At 34.6% G+C, this 17,152-nt stretch overlaps 1 protein-coding gene across 1 annotated transcript in view; it reads left to right on the forward strand.

Annotated features, from left to right (window-relative positions):
- Positions 1-17,152, forward strand: part of PTEN (phosphatase and tensin homolog) — a 90,745-nt gene that overhangs the window by 59,410 nt on the left and 14,183 nt on the right. Inside the window, exon 5 of the mRNA XM_012659721.1 lies at positions 1,072-1,310. Coding sequence (XP_012515175.1) covers positions 1,072-1,310 — 239 coding nt within the window. The remainder of the gene's footprint in view (positions 1-1,071; positions 1,311-17,152) is intronic.

Here is a 17,152-nt window from a genome sequence, read left to right on the forward strand (position 1 = left end):
CTTTAAGTAGACATGTAACAGATTTTCCTGGATGTTTTTGTGTGCCACTGGCGAAATGAAGATGAAATGATAGCACAGTTAGGCAGATGACTAAGTGAAAGCTGTCCTGCTGACTGCCTATAATGGTGCTCCTTGTCTGCCAGAAGAGCTTTTCTGTCACACCAAAGTACTTAATTGATTGTATCCTGTATCACATTATGTGTGAGTTTATTGATGATATAAGACACACTTTTCCCATATTTAGACAACAGAGTATAATTAGTACATTGGATATCAGTCAGGATTTTTAAGGATCTTAATAAGGTGGAACCAATTATGGATACTAAGAAAATTTAATGGTGATATATCTAAAGTCCTATTTTTAGACAAATTTTAAAAAACCTCAACTCTGACTATAGGGGACAGAGAAGTCTTGGATTCTTAATAATTCATGTGAAAAGACGTGAAACTTCATTTGATAAACTTTACTACAATTGTATACTTTTTGTAAGTAATTTTTTTCCAGTTTCTTTTGTAAATGCCTTTAAAAGTTATGTGTATATAACACTAACATTTGCAGGACCACTTTTAAATAGCACACTTAGCATTTTTATGTCGTGGAATGTGAAATGGAATTCTTTCCATAGTTGATTCTATTAGTAATCTATACTTTCTTTGGAATATATTTTATGATGATGCAATATTATAAATATTGTTCCTTTTGTTAGAAAATGCATTGAGAATCTTGACAAAAGGTCCATGTGACATTTCATTTTGGCTTCAGCTCTACCTCTGATGTGTTTTGACCTGTATTACCTCTCTGTATAGTATAAATTCCCAAAATTTATCCTACTACATAAAGTACAGAAATAATACTTGGCCTCCATGTCTACTGGTTACATTTAAGAGTTAGTGAGAGGCAATATTTTCTATTCAAAAATTAGAAAGTTAATAGGCAGTAAATTATTTTTCTCTGGAGTCTAGTTTTTAAATACACACTGTTTATTTGCAACATTTCTGAAGTTAACCTACTTTTAATTGAAAATTCAGGAGAGATTTTTTTCTTATTCTGAGGTTATCTTTTTACCACAGTTGCACAGTATCCTTTTGAAGACCATAATCCACCACAGCTAGAACTTATCAAACCCTTTTGTGAAGATCTTGACCAATGGCTAAGTGAAGATGACAATCATGTTGCAGCAATTCACTGTAAAGCTGGAAAGGGACGAACTGGTGTAATGATTTGTGCATATTTATTACATCGGGGCAAATTTTTAAAGGCACAAGAGGCCCTAGATTTCTATGGGGAAGTAAGGACCAGAGACAAAAAGGTAAGTTATATTTGATGTTTTTTTTTTCCTTTTCCTGGATCTGAGAATTTATTGGAAGAGATTTTGTTCTTGGGTTTTTTTCCTTTAGTTTATTGAGGTATATAGTTGACAAATAAAAATTATATATATTTATAGTGTGTAATGTGATGTTTTGATATATCTATACATTGTGAAATGATTACCACAATCAAGCTACTTAGCCATCACCTCACATAAATGTTCTCATCTCTCCCTGCACCCGTGGTGAGAACATTAAAGACCTACTCTCTTCAGTTTTCAAGTATACAATAAAAACATTATTAACTATAGTCACTGTGCTATTCAGTAGATCTCTAGATCTTATTCATCTTGTCTAACGAAACTTTGTATCATTTGAGCAACATTTCCCCATTGCCCCACCCTTCCCCCACCCCCCAGTTCCTAGAAAACAGATTTTAAAAAGATAATTGCTAATCCTTATTTCTTCTAAATTTTTTAATCAGTTGCCTCAATTTTTATATGGGTGAACACCTGATACATTCCATTTTTCTGTTCATGCTACCATTTTCATATCATACTAGCAAATCTTGCTCATTAACTGTGTTGCAAATTTGGTCTCACAAAATCCTTCTAAAATAGTATTTTTAAAAAGCAGCATATTAATCAAAAGTAAGCTTGATATTTCTGAAGCTTGCTTGAGAATAGAATGCCTTTGGATAAAAACTTAGATGCTGTTACCTAGTAAATAAAGTGTAGGCCTTTTATAATACACAAAAATTTTTCCATATGAATATTCATAAATATAGTTATAATTAGATTAACCAAAGGTTAATTATTCAGGAAACTAAAGACTATATTGAAAATTAATGATTAATTTGTATAGTACGTTTGAAAGCAAAAAGCAAACTCATGGGAGAACTTTCACAGTGATTTTCAAGGGATCTATTTCTTCGGATAGTAAGTATGGCAAACCATGTTAACATTTAATGCAAAGAGATTGTACATTCCTCCATCTCTAAGAAGGTCAAAACCTAAACACTTCAGGTAGATAGAAAAACTCATGAGCTCTAGGGGAGGAAGACATCATAACTTTATGTGAAAAATTTTTTCTAGTTTTAGTAATTTTTATAATCGGGAAGTTTCTCCCCCAGATTAAGCTAATTTCTTCTTAATTCAACTTCACACCAGAAATGAACGTGAACATATCCATCATTGAAAGCTCTGTAGTTACATTGATTACTTGTTCCTTTACCCCTTCCTCATCTCGTTTTCTAGCCCTTTATTTGTCTTTGTGACTTTTTTGAATTATATATAAGGATGCCAAAGTAGTAGTTATTGGAGATAGTTTACAAAATTGAATCTTATATTAGTGTGTAATTTTGGTAAATGTTGAAAATTGTAGTAGATTGCCTACATTTCTGCATATTGTTTGTACCCTGGGATGATTGCACTGGAATGAATTATAGAACTGAGGATCTGAAGATGTTTACTTTGGTTCATCTCGTCATCATCTGGAGGGAAACAATTGGTTTTACTGATTAGAAGTATAGAAAGTAAATTGTCCTACATGTAAGTGAATATATGCAGGACAGCACTGGGAAGAGAGATTGATGGGAAGAAAAGCATAGAGAAAAGGATAAAATTAAAATACGGTAGCAGAGGCAGTGGTAGAAATTTAAAACTGGGTTGATAAGCAACAGACATTTTGCTAATAGAAAAGAAATTGGGTAAAAAAAATTTTTTTACTAAAATAGAAAAATTGTATAATGTAGAGCCAGAACACTTGACTTATGCTAGGGTCCTTGAGCTCCCTGTGTTATATACCTTTTAAAAATCTTATGAAAAGGCCTGGCACAGTGAGTGGCTCATGCCCGTAATCCCAGTGCTTTAGGAGACTGAGGTGGGAGGATCACTTGAGGCCAGGAGTTCAAGACTAGCCTGGGCAACATAGTGAGACCCTGTCTTTACAAAAAATTTAAAAATTATCCAGGTGTGATGGCATGTACCTGTAGTCCTAGCTACTTGGAAGGCTGAGGCAGGAGGATCACTTGAGCCCAGGAGTTTGAGGTTACAGTGAGCTATGATTGTGCCACTATACTGCAGCCTGGGCAACAGAGGGTGACCCTGTCTCATTAAAAAAAAAAAAAAAAAACTGATGAAAGCTATAAATGTTCTCCCACCAAAAATATGCATGGTGTACATAAACATACAATCTTGCTTGCAGTATTTATTACACTGAAACTATTTTTTTAAACATAGAATGTAAAGGGAAACTTAATAAGAATTATGTCACATTTTTTTCATGCAGAAACCAGTGGCCACTACTTGAGAGCAATGAATAAATCTAAGTGGTACAAATTAACCAAAATTAAGCTTTAGTTCTGCTCAATAGTAAATTTTAATGAAAGCTATTATTTAACTTTTAAAATAACAAGTTGAAACTGTACCATTGCCTTTGACTTTGCAAATTTTCTGTCATCTTTGATATCCAATCAATTTTGAGTTGGTTTTTGGTGAAAACAAGTGCTGAAAACCCTATTTCATGAAAGAATGAAAGAGTAAATGGAATGTGTAGATTCTTTTGCCCATTGAAAGTAGGCTTGTGTCAAGAAATAAGAATTCTCTAAGACTCTTCAGATAAATTCATATTGCATCATTTTCTTCAAGTTAATGAGATGATTTTTAGCAACATCTGTATCATTGGTGCTATGTTAGCAAAGAAAGGATTATAACTCCACATTTTAATTTAAGGTTGAAGAGTTAAACTCTTCACACTTGATCTTAGCCAAAATGCTGAGAAGTGATTGAAGAGTTAAATTATTTGAAAAGACTTTGTATTTTATCCAATGATCAGCAGTATTGGGCTGTAGAATTTGCCTTCTGAAAGCCAGTGAACTTCTGTGTACCAAAGAACTTCATAATCGCTCCCATTTCTTGACAAAACCTCTTGAGAAGCTCTTGATTGAAAGTCTTGGCTGTCATAAATTTGACAACTTCACAACAGTAGATTTTTCGTGACAAATCCTCTTACACAGGCTATGATTCAAGGTTTGACAGTCCTAAACGAGTAGAATACTTTCACAACAGCAGATAAGATTTCTTTCAGGATTTATGATAGAGTCTTGAACCCCATTTTATACTGATGAAGAAAGCAGGGGTGACAATGACATGGAGAGCTTCTGTCTCTACCAGTGCCCCCAAACCAGATGTGTTGCCTGGCATTGAGGTGTACTGTCTGTCTACAGAATACTGAGATTTCTTCCGAAGTTTGTTTGATAAAGACACTTCACCATTTTGAAAATGTCAGTGTTCCCTGAAGTTTTTAAAAAGCACTCCAAAATCAGAATTATTCTTTGATTGTGTCACATGCATGCATTTGATGAAAACTAGTGGCTGGCTATACTGAGAAGTCATATGCTTGAAGAGAGGGGTGCTTCCTATCTTTTTATGACTTGCTCCAGAGTATTTTTTTTTTTAAGTGTCAGTTTTTTTGGAATGAATGAAAGTATTTGATAAAAATACTGCATCAGTCTTACTTTTCTGTTCCAAGCTACAAATATGTTTGACTATTTCTAAGATACTTGCCTTCACCATGGGTTCAACTGTGTGACTTTTCTGTTTTGTCTGTTTGGAGTTACAATCAATAACTTGGTAGGGTGCGTTAATCAAGGATTTTGAGTTGCAGCAAATAAAGGTTTTTGTAATGGTCTAGGCATTTCTAACTAAGCTATACTATACTCTCACATGTGTTCTCTTTTTCTTCCTCTCTCTCTCTCTTACACACACCTACCCACACATGCATACACTCCCTGTCTGATACAGGTGCTTCTTCAGAATAATTGGCTATATGCTGTGCTGATTGTGAGAACTTGCCATATGAGAAACACTTGGGATATTCCATCTCATCATGTTTAGGAGTAAAAGTAAAACCCAAGAATACTTAAAATTTATTATATTTCATTTTCCCTATTGCCAGTTCAAATTAGATCCAAGAGCAGTCTCCAAAATCAAAAAGTGAGGGCATATTTTAATTTGTCAGTGGGAGGATATTCTAGTCATCACAGTCTGATCATATTGTCGATTCTCTTTCTCTCTAGAGATGAGGAGAAACTATTTTATAAAATGACAAGTCCTATGGGATCTTGTTGTGAAATAGGGCCAAAGTGAAAAGACAGCAAGAGAGGTTCTTTTGAAAATAGAATGTAACGTCTATAGTATCATGTGGTAAAATGTAACAGTACCTACTTCAGTAGAACTGCTCTAGCTAGACACTGTATGTTTTCCATCCTCTTTATAGGTTGGACTCTCTCTCAGGTGAAAGGTAATGGGCTAATAGTAAGTAGAAAATGGAGATCTGTACATACTGTTAAGGATATATTTGGTAAAATTGTTGTGTTTAGCTGTTACATGATATTAAGACTCAGAGTTAAGTAATTTAGCTGAAGTTGATCACTTTTAGCATTTTGGAGTCAAATCACTACTGTACTTAGCTCATGCTTAATTAATATACCTAGACCATGTTTTAAAAGAATTATTCACAGGATCTAAAGGAGTATTCTAATGTGTTCCTACTTTTATCCCTATGTTTATTTAAAAAGGCAAAAAGAAATTTATGAGCAGATACTGTTGACTGTTTTTTACTAAATGGTAGCATTTGCATTTTAGGTTGAAACAGCATTAGAAAACTAGATACTGTGAATAAAAGTCTGTGGAGGGGTTCCACCCCCAGGAATATTTGTTGTTTTATAGATGATAAAACAGGCCCAGAAAGGTGAAGTATTGTAATCAATGTTATCCAAGTAGTTAAAACAGCATTCAGAGTAAAATTTGAGTCCCCTGATACACTGTTTATTTATACACTATCAAGTCCACAAATCCTGGAACTGCAAAAGAATTTAGAGACTTTAGGACAATTAATCTCTGTATGGGGCCAAGCTCCCATGCACGGCTATGTAATGCTGATGAAATTGAAAGGCTCCTCAATTTATACCCTCCTTTACAGATGCTGAAGCATTTAATGACCCCTGATTTAAAGAGAATGAGAGCATATTGAGGCTGTTGGTCTTGTAAGTATAATGCTGCAGCCTACCTTAAAATCTTTGAAATTAAATTGTCTTAAAACTTTCAAAGATACCACTTGTTTACCTAATGGTTAGAGTAGTGGTAAAATCATGAATTTTTAACCTTTGATGAATAACTAATTTCATCATAAGAAAGCTAAGCATGGTAAAGCTGTTGTACAACTGTGGAATTCTTTCTGAGAAGTATCTTATAATTGATTATCTAAAGTAGTTTTATTCTTGAAATATCTGGTAATAGATTTATCTTCTTTTTGCCAATATTTCCTTTTAGGTTCAGCTTGCGGAATTGCATTTTTGTAATTGTGAATCACTGTAACAGGAGATGCTTACATTTCATCCATTTTGTAATTTATATGGGCTTAATTTTATTAGAACTATCTTTAATATTATTTTGCTTGTATGCTTAATTATAGAGAAACATTAAGAAACTAAAGAAAATTGTGAGGCCGGGCGGGGTGGCTCACGCCTGTAATCCTAGCTCTCTGGGAGGCCGAGGCGGGCGGATTGTTTGAGCTCAGGAGTTCGAGACCAGCCTGAGCAAGAGCGAGACCCCGCCTCTACTAAAATTAGAAAGAAATTAATCGGCCAACTAAAAAATATATAGAAAAAATTAGCCGGGCATGGTGGCGCGTGCCTGTAGTCCCAGCTACGAGGCTGAGGCAGAAGGATCATTTGAGCCCAGGAGTTTGAGGTTGCTGTGAGCTAGGCTGACGCCACGGCACTCACTCTAGCCCGGGCAAAAGAGTGAGACTCCGTCTCAAAATAAATAAATAAATAAAGAAAGAAAGAAAGAAAATTGTGTTCTGGTGACATACAGGAGCAGACTCTCTTTTTTCTGCTTATTTATTTTTATTTCATATTTTTGAAGAGAGAGGAGGCAATCATCATGTTTTGGTGAAGAATCTGTAGACTTTGCAGAAGCTGTCTTCAAAATAATCTGTCTCAGAGTCTTAACATACCTTCAGCAGACATGGTGCAAATTAGATGGCAGAGTGATGGGTGCAAACTGACCATAAAATGTGGCATTGGATTAGTAATGCCCAAATAATACTTTAGATTTTGAATGTTGCAGAGAAGTTAAACAACTGATATATCCTAGAAAGAAAAATGTTCTGAGAATGGGATAACTGCTTGTGGGAAGGAAGATTCCTACCTTTTTTTCAATAATTTACAAGAAAGCAACTGGGTTACACTTCCTTAGGAGCCATTCAATTACTTTTGCTTTATTAATTAACATTTGGCAAATTATTCAAAAGCAAGCTGTCAATGGTTTTTTTTTTCCCCCTTCAAGAAAGCATGCTGCAGGGAAACTCCTGGGGTTGTTCCCTTCTAATGCTATGCTCCACACTGTCTACATCTGCACTTATGTTTCAGAATTTTAATAGATAACTCACAGTAAACTATGAAGAAAGTTTGATTCAACTTTTAGGGGAAAAAATTTGAGCAGCTTTCAATTTTCTTTTTCTTTGTTTTCATATCAATTATTAGAGATAAAATTCTTAATACATTATGAACTCTATATGAGCTCATTGAGTTTAATGAAGACTTGAATCTTCTAGAAATAATAAATGTTAACTTTAAATGATTTCAAGAAAAGGAAATTTAGTTTTTCTGGGGAATTAGTTTTTATGTTTTAATCTTAGATTTTAAAAATTCTGTTTACTAAATGTCCCCATATTATAACCTAATGAAATTTTCTTTCTTTATTTAAAACAAGCTATAATTACTCTTTTAAAAATTTTCCCTAACATTAATTTTCCTGTGCTAAACTATGTTGCTCTGGTACACATTATTTAAGCCTGTTATTCCAATCCATAGATTCATAAATTATAGAACTTTTATGCCTTGAAGGATTGTAGCTATAATTTAATTCAAACCCATTCTAATATAACTGATAAGACAGATCTGCAAAGTTCAACCTGTCCTAAGTCATATAATTTGTCAGTGTAATAACTCAAAACCCACCTTTTAACCTGAAACCCACTGTTCCTTCTGCTGTACTATGTTCTATCCAAATTATTTTTCTTTGTTATTTTGGTTCCCAAGGTGGAAATAGAAACATAAAAGAGAAAAAAAAGCAGTTGCTTTATAACCGGCGAGGACTTTTCAGTTTCAGGTCAAAGAAACTCAACTCAAAGTAGCTTATACAAAAGGAGACATTTATTGACTAACATAATCTAAAAGCTCTGGTCTGGATCTAGATGCTCAACAGGTGCCAAGAATCTCTCTTTTTCTCTCTCTTCGTTCCTTTCCCTCCCTTTCTCTTCTGTATATACTTTATTTTCAGACAAGCTCTCCAGGAGTAATGGCAAAGTATGGTTCCTAGTAGCTTCAGGTTTATATTCTACCTATTTTAGCAACTGCAATGGGAAGAGAGCTACAATTTAAGCAAAAATTCGTAGGTTGAGTCCTGACTTCCCTGGATTGGGGAATATGCCCATTCCTGAACCAAACATCTGGCCAGGGAATGGAGTTCTCTGAGTAGGGCATGTACCTGAAGCTGAAGAGTAGGGTCTGACACCCCCAGGCATAGGGAGCATAATAGCTAAGCTTCCCAAAGAAAACTCGAGGAGGGGAAAGGATGCTGGTCAGAGAAAAAAGTATCATTGTCTGCTTCACATTTACACTCAAGGATTCTGTGGAGCATGTACAACTATTTAATATATAGTTATAATTAGTTTCATAGAACTGAAATATTGTAACACTTTGGAGATTCTTTGTAGACAGAGAAAATAAGAGATTACAGAGATTTTGACTTCATTCAAATCACATAGTTAGTGTGCATGCTATTAGTAAAACCCAGGACACCTGACTAAAAACGTTTTGGATTCAGATTCACATTGAGATCCAGATCCTGGTTTTGAGCAAGATAATTAAGGTGCAGTGGGACTGTTTTTTTACCTTTAAAATAGAGGCGATAATATCTATCCTATAAAGTTGTAGTTTATTTTTTATTTCAAAATATTAAGGAGATACAAGTGTTTTTGTTACATGGATACCTTTTATAATGCATAAGTTGGGGCTTTCAGTATGTCTATCACCTAAATAGTGTTCATTGTAGGTTTTTACCTCCCTCCCCCCTTTACATCTTTTTGTGAGCATTAAGGATTTTTTTTTTTTTTTTGAGACAGAGTCTCACTGTGTTGCCTGGGCTAGAGTGCCATGGCATCAGCCTAGCTCATAGCAACCTCAAACTCCTGGGCTCAAGCGATCCTTCTGCCTCAGCCTCCCGAGTAGCTGGGACTACAGGCATGTGCCACCATGCCCGGCTAATTTTTTTTCTATATATATTTTTAGTTGTCCAATTAATTTCTTTCTAATTTTGGTAGAGACGGGGTCTCGCTCTTGCTCAGGCTGGTTTCGAACTCCTGAGCTCAAACAATCCGCCCACCTCGGCCTCCCAGAGAGCTAGAATTACAGGCGTGAGCCACCGTGCCCGGCCAGCATTAAGGATTTTTGTAGAATGTTGGCAAGTAGCTTAATATATAGTAACTACTGTTACATGTTATAATTGTAATAATAGTCATTTCAAAGAGCCATATTTCTTCCCTTGTTGAATTACTTTCCTGTAATAATCTTACTGTGATCATTCCGAAGTGTAGATTTCCAAGCTTCAAGCAAACACTATTATGTTGAAACATCTTCTACATTATTTCTGAGTTTAGAAGTGCCAGTGAACGTCTACTGAAATAGAAAATTGCTTTAACTGAGAATCTCGTTTGTGAATTTGTTTTAGAGAAGATGATCTGAGAGTATCGATGTACAGAATATGAACAAAACATTATACATCTTGTGTCGTGGTATTAAGGTAGTATTCTGTTCTGGTAGTATTCTGACAATATTTTAGGTCTGAAAGATATATTATAGGCTATACCTTTGAGTCTCTGTTTTTAAGAGATTAATCATATATAAGATTTACATAAAACAATTCAAGCTTAAAAATAAATGGTCGATTAAAGATATATCAAGCAAATTTAAATTTCAAAAGCAGATTACAGGATCTCAGTATCAGAGTAGCATTTAAAGCATAAAACTGGATCAAAAATGTCAGTTCATATTGACACAGGGTACGTTCCATGTGAAGACTTAGCAGTTATGAGCTTATATGTGCTAAATATAATGTCAAAATTTATTAAGCAAAACCTGGAAGAAATGAGGAAAAATTGATAAAAAAGCAATGATAGGAATCTTTAATGTACTTCAAGAAGGCAAAAAGTAAGAAAATAAAGTCATGTGTGGCACAGTGATGTTTGTGTCAACGTCAGACTGCATATACAATGGTATTCCCATAAGATTATAATGAAGCTGAAATATTCCTATCACCTAGTGACATGACTAGCTGTCATGACGTCATAGTACCACACATTACTCATGTGCTTGTGGTGATGCTGGTGTAAACAAACTTGGGTTGCCAGTCATAAAAGAAAAGCAACTGCAATTATGTATAGTATATAATTCTTGATAATGACACTAAATGAATATGTTGCTGGTTTACATATTTAATATACCTTTATTGTTATTTTAGCGTGTACTCATTCTATTTATTAAAAAAGTTAACTATAAAATAGCCTCAGGCAGGTCCTTCAGTAGGTATTACAGAAGTAGTCATGGTTGTTATAGGAGATGACAGCTCCATGCATGTTATTGCCCCTGCAGACCTTCCAGTGGGACAAGATGTGGAGGTGGAAGACAGTGATAATGATGATCCTGATCCTATATAGGCCTAGTCTAATATGTGTGTTTGTGTGTTAGTTTTTAACAAAAAAGTTTAAAAAGTTAAAAAAAAATTAAAAATAGAAAAATCTGTATAGAGGGATTAAAAAATTTTTTGTAAAAATGTTACAGAAAGCTAAGTTTATCATTGAAGAAAGTAATATTTTAAAATAAGTTTAGTGTAGCCTAAGTGTACAATGTTTATATAAAATGTACAGTGGTGGACAGTAGCGTCCTAGGTCTTCACATTCAATCACACCACTCACTCACTGAATTAACCAGGGCAACTTCCAGTCCTGCAGGCTCCATTCATGAAAAGTGTACAGTACACCTTATACAGGTGTACTGTTTTTTATCCCTTATACTGTATTTTTAATGTTCCTTTTCTATGTTTAGATACACAGATATTACAATTGTATTACAGTCATCTGCGGTATTCAGTATAGTAATGTGTTGTACAGGTTTGTAGCCTAGGAGTTAACAGGCTATACCATCTAGGTTTGGGTTAAGTACACTCTATGATATTCATACAATGAGCAAATCACCCAAAAGATGTCATTCCTCCTAAACGACATACAACTGTATATAGGTGACTTGAATAATATAATAAAATTAGCCCATAAAGTGTATTTCTTTTTTTCTGTCATTCACAAAACAGTTACCAAGATTAATTATTCATTAGGTCAACTACCAAAAAAACTCACTTGTGAGGAGACATATATAAGCCCCATTCCTCGATTACAGTTCTATTGAACTGGAGGGTTTTTTGTTGAAGTTCAAATTTATATGGAAATTTAAAACCACTTTCTTAAATAATTTTTGAGTGAGTAAGGAAATATAAATTCATATTAGAATTGAGGATAATAAGTAGGGATTAGGCAAAAACATTAATTAATGAATTAGGAAATAGTAAACTATTTGAACTAATAAATCCAAACACTGATTGTATGAAAATACCAATAAAATCGGTACATCTTTTTGAAAGCCAATCAAGGAAAAAGAAAAGAGGGAAAACAAAAATGAAATGTTAAGTATGAGAAGGGTGATAAAACTACAGTGTGGCGGCAATGGTAAAAATGATATTCAGGTCTATGCTAATCAACTCAGAAATTTCAATGGGAAACAGGTAATTTCAGTGGGAAACAGGTAATTCAGTAAAAATGTCATCATATATGATTGAAGATGCAATACAAAATCTGAACAGACATTCCAAGAATGAAAATGTCTAGTAGCCCTCAAGAAGTACCTGGTCCGAATTGCATTTCGGGTGGCTGCTTATCAAACCTTACAGCATCAAGTGATTGTGTTATCTAAATTAGTTCAGGTGTTAGAAAATACGTAAAACTTCACAGGTGGCTGCTTGTGTAGCCCTTATAGCTTAATCTGATAAAAGATAGCATATTTTTAAAAGAGAGGGGAAGCCAAAAAGTACAATTAGGGGAAATTAAATACTTCAGTTTGGCCAAAAGTAAGAGTACATACAAGGGAATCGTGAGAGGTAAGAAAGAAAAAAGAGGTTGGGGCTGTATATTTATATTGTGATTGAATTATAGTGTTCTGTGGGTAGACACTAGGATATCATTTAACACTTTGGATTAGTTTGTAATGGGATTAATCTTACACTTTTGAAAAATCAATCCAAATGTGGTTGGTATAAAAGATTGGAGAATAAATAAAGGTTGACAATCAGGCCAGGGCACCGTGGCTCACGCCTATAATCCCAGCACTCTGGGAGGCTGAGGCAGGTGGATCGTCTGAGCTCAGGAGTTAGAGACCAGCCTTAGCAAGAGCGAGAGCCTATCTCTACTAAAATAGAAAGAAATTAGCTGGACAACTAAAAATATATATAGAAAAAGTTAGCCAGGCATGGTGGCGCATGCCTGTAGTCCCAGCTACTCGGGAGGCTGAGGCAGTAGGATTGCTTAAGCCCAGGACTTTTGAGGTTGCTGTGAGCTAGGCCGATGCCACAGCACTCTAGCCCAGGCAACAGAGTGAGACTCTGTCTTAAAAAAAAAAAAAAAAAAAAAAAAAAAAAAGGTTGATAATCAGTTGGCTATCACAGTGTTGCAGGAAAAAACTGAAATAGGCCACAGAAAACCAGAACTGATATTATGAGTATTTCAGAGTCAAAATCTGGATAGATGTGTAGGAATCAAAGATGGGTATGCTAGATGAACTTAATCTCTGGTTTATTTCCCATTTTGTGTGTATTCTTTGTGTATGTATGTCTACATGTGTCGGGTAATTATTAATAATATGCTGACTGTATCTCTTACTTCCACTCTGCTGCCTGGACCTTTGCCATAGTGCTGGTGTTCCCTCACTTCTCTTTTCTATAACCCCATGTATATCACTGCCATCTGTCAGCTCTGTGTCCTTCCTCTAGCAGAAAGAAGATGGCAGGATACTGTAGTGGTTGAGTGGAAGCTCTGGAGTTTGGGTGCTAGGATGAAATCTAGTTCCATTACTTATGAAGATATATGACCTTATCCTGTGGTGTTATCAATAATACCCACCTTATATGATTTTACGAGTATTAAATTATATATTTGTAAAGACATTTAGAAAAATGCAAAGAACATAGAACTCAATAAGCTGTAGTGGTGGTAGTTATTAGAATTGATTTTGGGCTTGGGTGCTGGAGAAAATAGTGACTATCATTGACACAAATAAGAGAGCTTGGTCCATATAAACAAGCTTCAATTTTTGGATATGTATGTTTTAAGTATTTCTGAGATTTCTAGGTAGAAATGTCCAGCTAAATGTTGGAAGTTCTGTACTGACAATTGAGAATAAAGTCATATTGAGGGAGACAGGTTTCAAAGTTATTGTGTAAGATTGACATTAATAATTAAAATACTGGAATAGATGGGATTGACATAGAGAAGGGACAAAACTTTTGAGATATGCCTACATTTTGGGTCAAGAAGAGAAGAGACAGCCTATAAGAGTAAGAAGAAACTTTAGAGAGTAAGTCCTATGACAGAAGCAGGGAGTTTGAGAATGGCTGCCAAAAGATCAGCCAGGATAGGACTAGAAAAACAGTAGGAAATTAGGTGTTAAGGAAGTGTTAATTACCACTAGGAAATCAGCCTCATAATAACCAATTTTTCTGGATTAGGAGTAGAAGCTTCTACAGATTTGCTGTTTATAGAGAGAAGGGATGATAGTTAGACAAGATCCAGGGAGAGCATGAGTGTTTGGTCTTTAAATTGTTTACTAGTTTTGGATAAAGAATAAGGATTACCTGAGCATATTGTTAGGAGGAGACAGGTGGAGAGAGTAATGGCCAATGCCAGAGAGAAGATAATTAATAGGGCACAGGCCCAAAATGGAATCTTGTTGAACAAGTAGACATACTTACTGAGTATGATGAGATTTTAAGATGGGAGAAGGGAATTTTGAGTGTTCATATTGGGTGACCTCAGTGTTCTCAGTAAATTATGAGCTACATTCATTGAGGATGATGTGTAGGTCAGGATAGAAAAAGAGGTGGGGTGACAGAGTACTGTAATCTTTGTGATCAGGAGTTTAATAAGTGAATACTAAAAGAAAGAGTTATTGAGTGACACGGATTTGAAATCAGTGAAGCTGTGGAAAAGTGGGCTGGAAGGAATAGTGGGAGTAATACCCTGTATACTCCTGAGTTCTGCCTGCTAGTCTGTGAACATAAGGGAGTTGAAGAAGCAATGGCTGACTTTTGAGTTGATGGCCAGGAACATAGTGCTAAGTCAACCAGAAGAATGCTAACTTTAGCTAAGGTTAAAATATGTTGAAAGTTATGTTTGAGGAAAAAAGGTTAAGAATATAGTTGACCCTTGAACAATGTGGGGGCTAGGGGTGCCAATCCCCTATGCAGTTGAAAATCTTCATATAACTTTTGACTCCCCCAAAACTTAACTATTAATAGCCTATGGTTGACCTGAAGCCTTACCAGTAACATAAACCATCAGGTAACACATACTTTGTATGTTACATGTATTATGTACTGTATTCTTACAATAAAGTAAGGTAGAGAAAAGAACATGTTATTAAGAAAATCATAAGAAAGAGAAAAATATTAAATGCATTTATAGTACTGTACTATACTTAATGATACCATAATTTTACATCATCTGTTTACAAGATGAATCTTCTATCTGAAATGGAGGACAACCACAGCTGGTGACCTCAATCTTCAGTGCATAGCAAGCAATTCAGCTTTTTCTTAGGACTTTTCTCTGCTTCTTGGGAGTACTTCCAGCATCACTGGTGGCACTTCATGTGGGTCCCACGATGTTATTCAAGATTTATAGTATTGCACTAAACATGGTGAAAAATACGGGAGAACTTCAAGAAATGGCTTTTTACCGCAATATGCAATTTACTGGAGAAACGAACTGCTTACTTGGCGTAACGCAGTGTTTTAAATGGATTCTTGCAATACTTGAGCTCGCCACAGTAGCAATAGGAGATGGCTATGAAATTATTACAGTAGTAGAGTATGTACTGCAATTAATTTATGCAGTTATGATTTAATACTGAATCTTCACGTTTACATTTCTCTCAACTGCAAATGTTGCCATGTCTGGTCTGTAAGTGTGTGCATAAGTTTTGATAAATTTTAACTTTTTATAATAGATTTGTGTATATTTTATGATAGTAAATGATAAAATAGATTAATAACATATTTTTTCTTAATTTTTTTATATTTCAAGGCTATATGATTTGTCTGCAAGTTTTTTCAGATTGTTGTAGATCTCCAAAAATTTGCAATATATTTATTGGGAGGGGAAACATGTATAAGTGGTCCCATGCAGTTCAAACCCCTATTGTGCAAGGGTCAACCGTATAAGTAATTTTTTTCACAATTAGTGCAAAAAGGAGAGTTACCTACCAGTAGAAAATAGGACGGTGGTATATATAATATAGACCAGTTTAACTTAAAAGTTCTTGGCTAGAGAATAAAACTGGTTTTTATTAGTCATAATTTAAATGGAAAATTTGAAAACATAGAGTCTTTTTTAATCTCTAAGAGCTTAAAAGTTCAGCTCTTTTTTCATATTAATATGTATAAAATAGGTTTTTGAAGATCAGTAAAATTTTAATTTCTTAGATTTTAAAAAGATACCTATTTTAATTAAACCCTCATAATCAAAATGCTGCAGGTAAACTATGCACATAATCATAAATCATTGTTTCAGTGTATATATTGAAGAATTATGATATTTGAAGTGTAAGTTGCATTAACATTGTGGACTTTTTACTCATTTTATTTGAAATCTAGGTTGCAGAGTATTAATTAAATTTGAGTGAATGTGCATCATGGCCCAGAGAGATGGGACTAGAGTGAGCAGGACACATTTGGTACTGTGGCACATACACACATGGGCCTTCCAACTTTTTAGTTTTTGTTAATCTGGGTATGTTGAATTTGAGATGCTGGCAAGCTAACAGGTAGAATTGCAAAGTTAAGAAATGGAAGCCTAATTATGTATAATTTTGATAGTAAAATAATGAAATTTTAAAATGTGCTTTTCCATGTTTTTCTTTAAATTATCAGTAATTTTGGTTTGGCCGGTATTCACACACAAATTATTTACCCAATGTTGACAACTAGTAGATTCATATATTCTTTGTATGTTTGCCTAACCCTTTTTGGTGAAGATTAACTGAGTGTATAAACACCTGCCTGCATTATAGATGTACTACCAATCACTCGCTACTTGAGAAAACTCAAAACTTTGAAAACCTTTTTTGTTATTTCACACAAACTTATACCAAAAATGGAGGTAAAGAGAAAAATGTCTACTAAACCACAACAAATAATAACTTGACAACCTGGTCTTACAGACTTGCATTGACTTAAAAATATGTTAAATTTATTTAGTCTGTTGACTAGATAATAAAGTCATATGATTCAAAAATTCACATTGTTTAAAAAAGTACCCTGCCTGACCCATCTTCCATCTGTTTCCCCCACCCTGCCTGCTTAGCAGTTCTATATTCTGACTTGATAAACATGAATGACAAGTTGTTTGCTGAAGTGGCATGGCATTAGTGAATAAATAATGGAATGTAATAAACCAT

The sequence above is a fragment of the Propithecus coquereli genome, unplaced genomic scaffold (genome assembly GCF_000956105.1).
Source record: "Propithecus coquereli isolate 6110/MARCELLA unplaced genomic scaffold, Pcoq_1.0 Scaffold63, whole genome shotgun sequence".
NCBI classification, from domain to species: domain Eukaryota; kingdom Metazoa; phylum Chordata; class Mammalia; order Primates; family Indriidae; genus Propithecus; species Propithecus coquereli.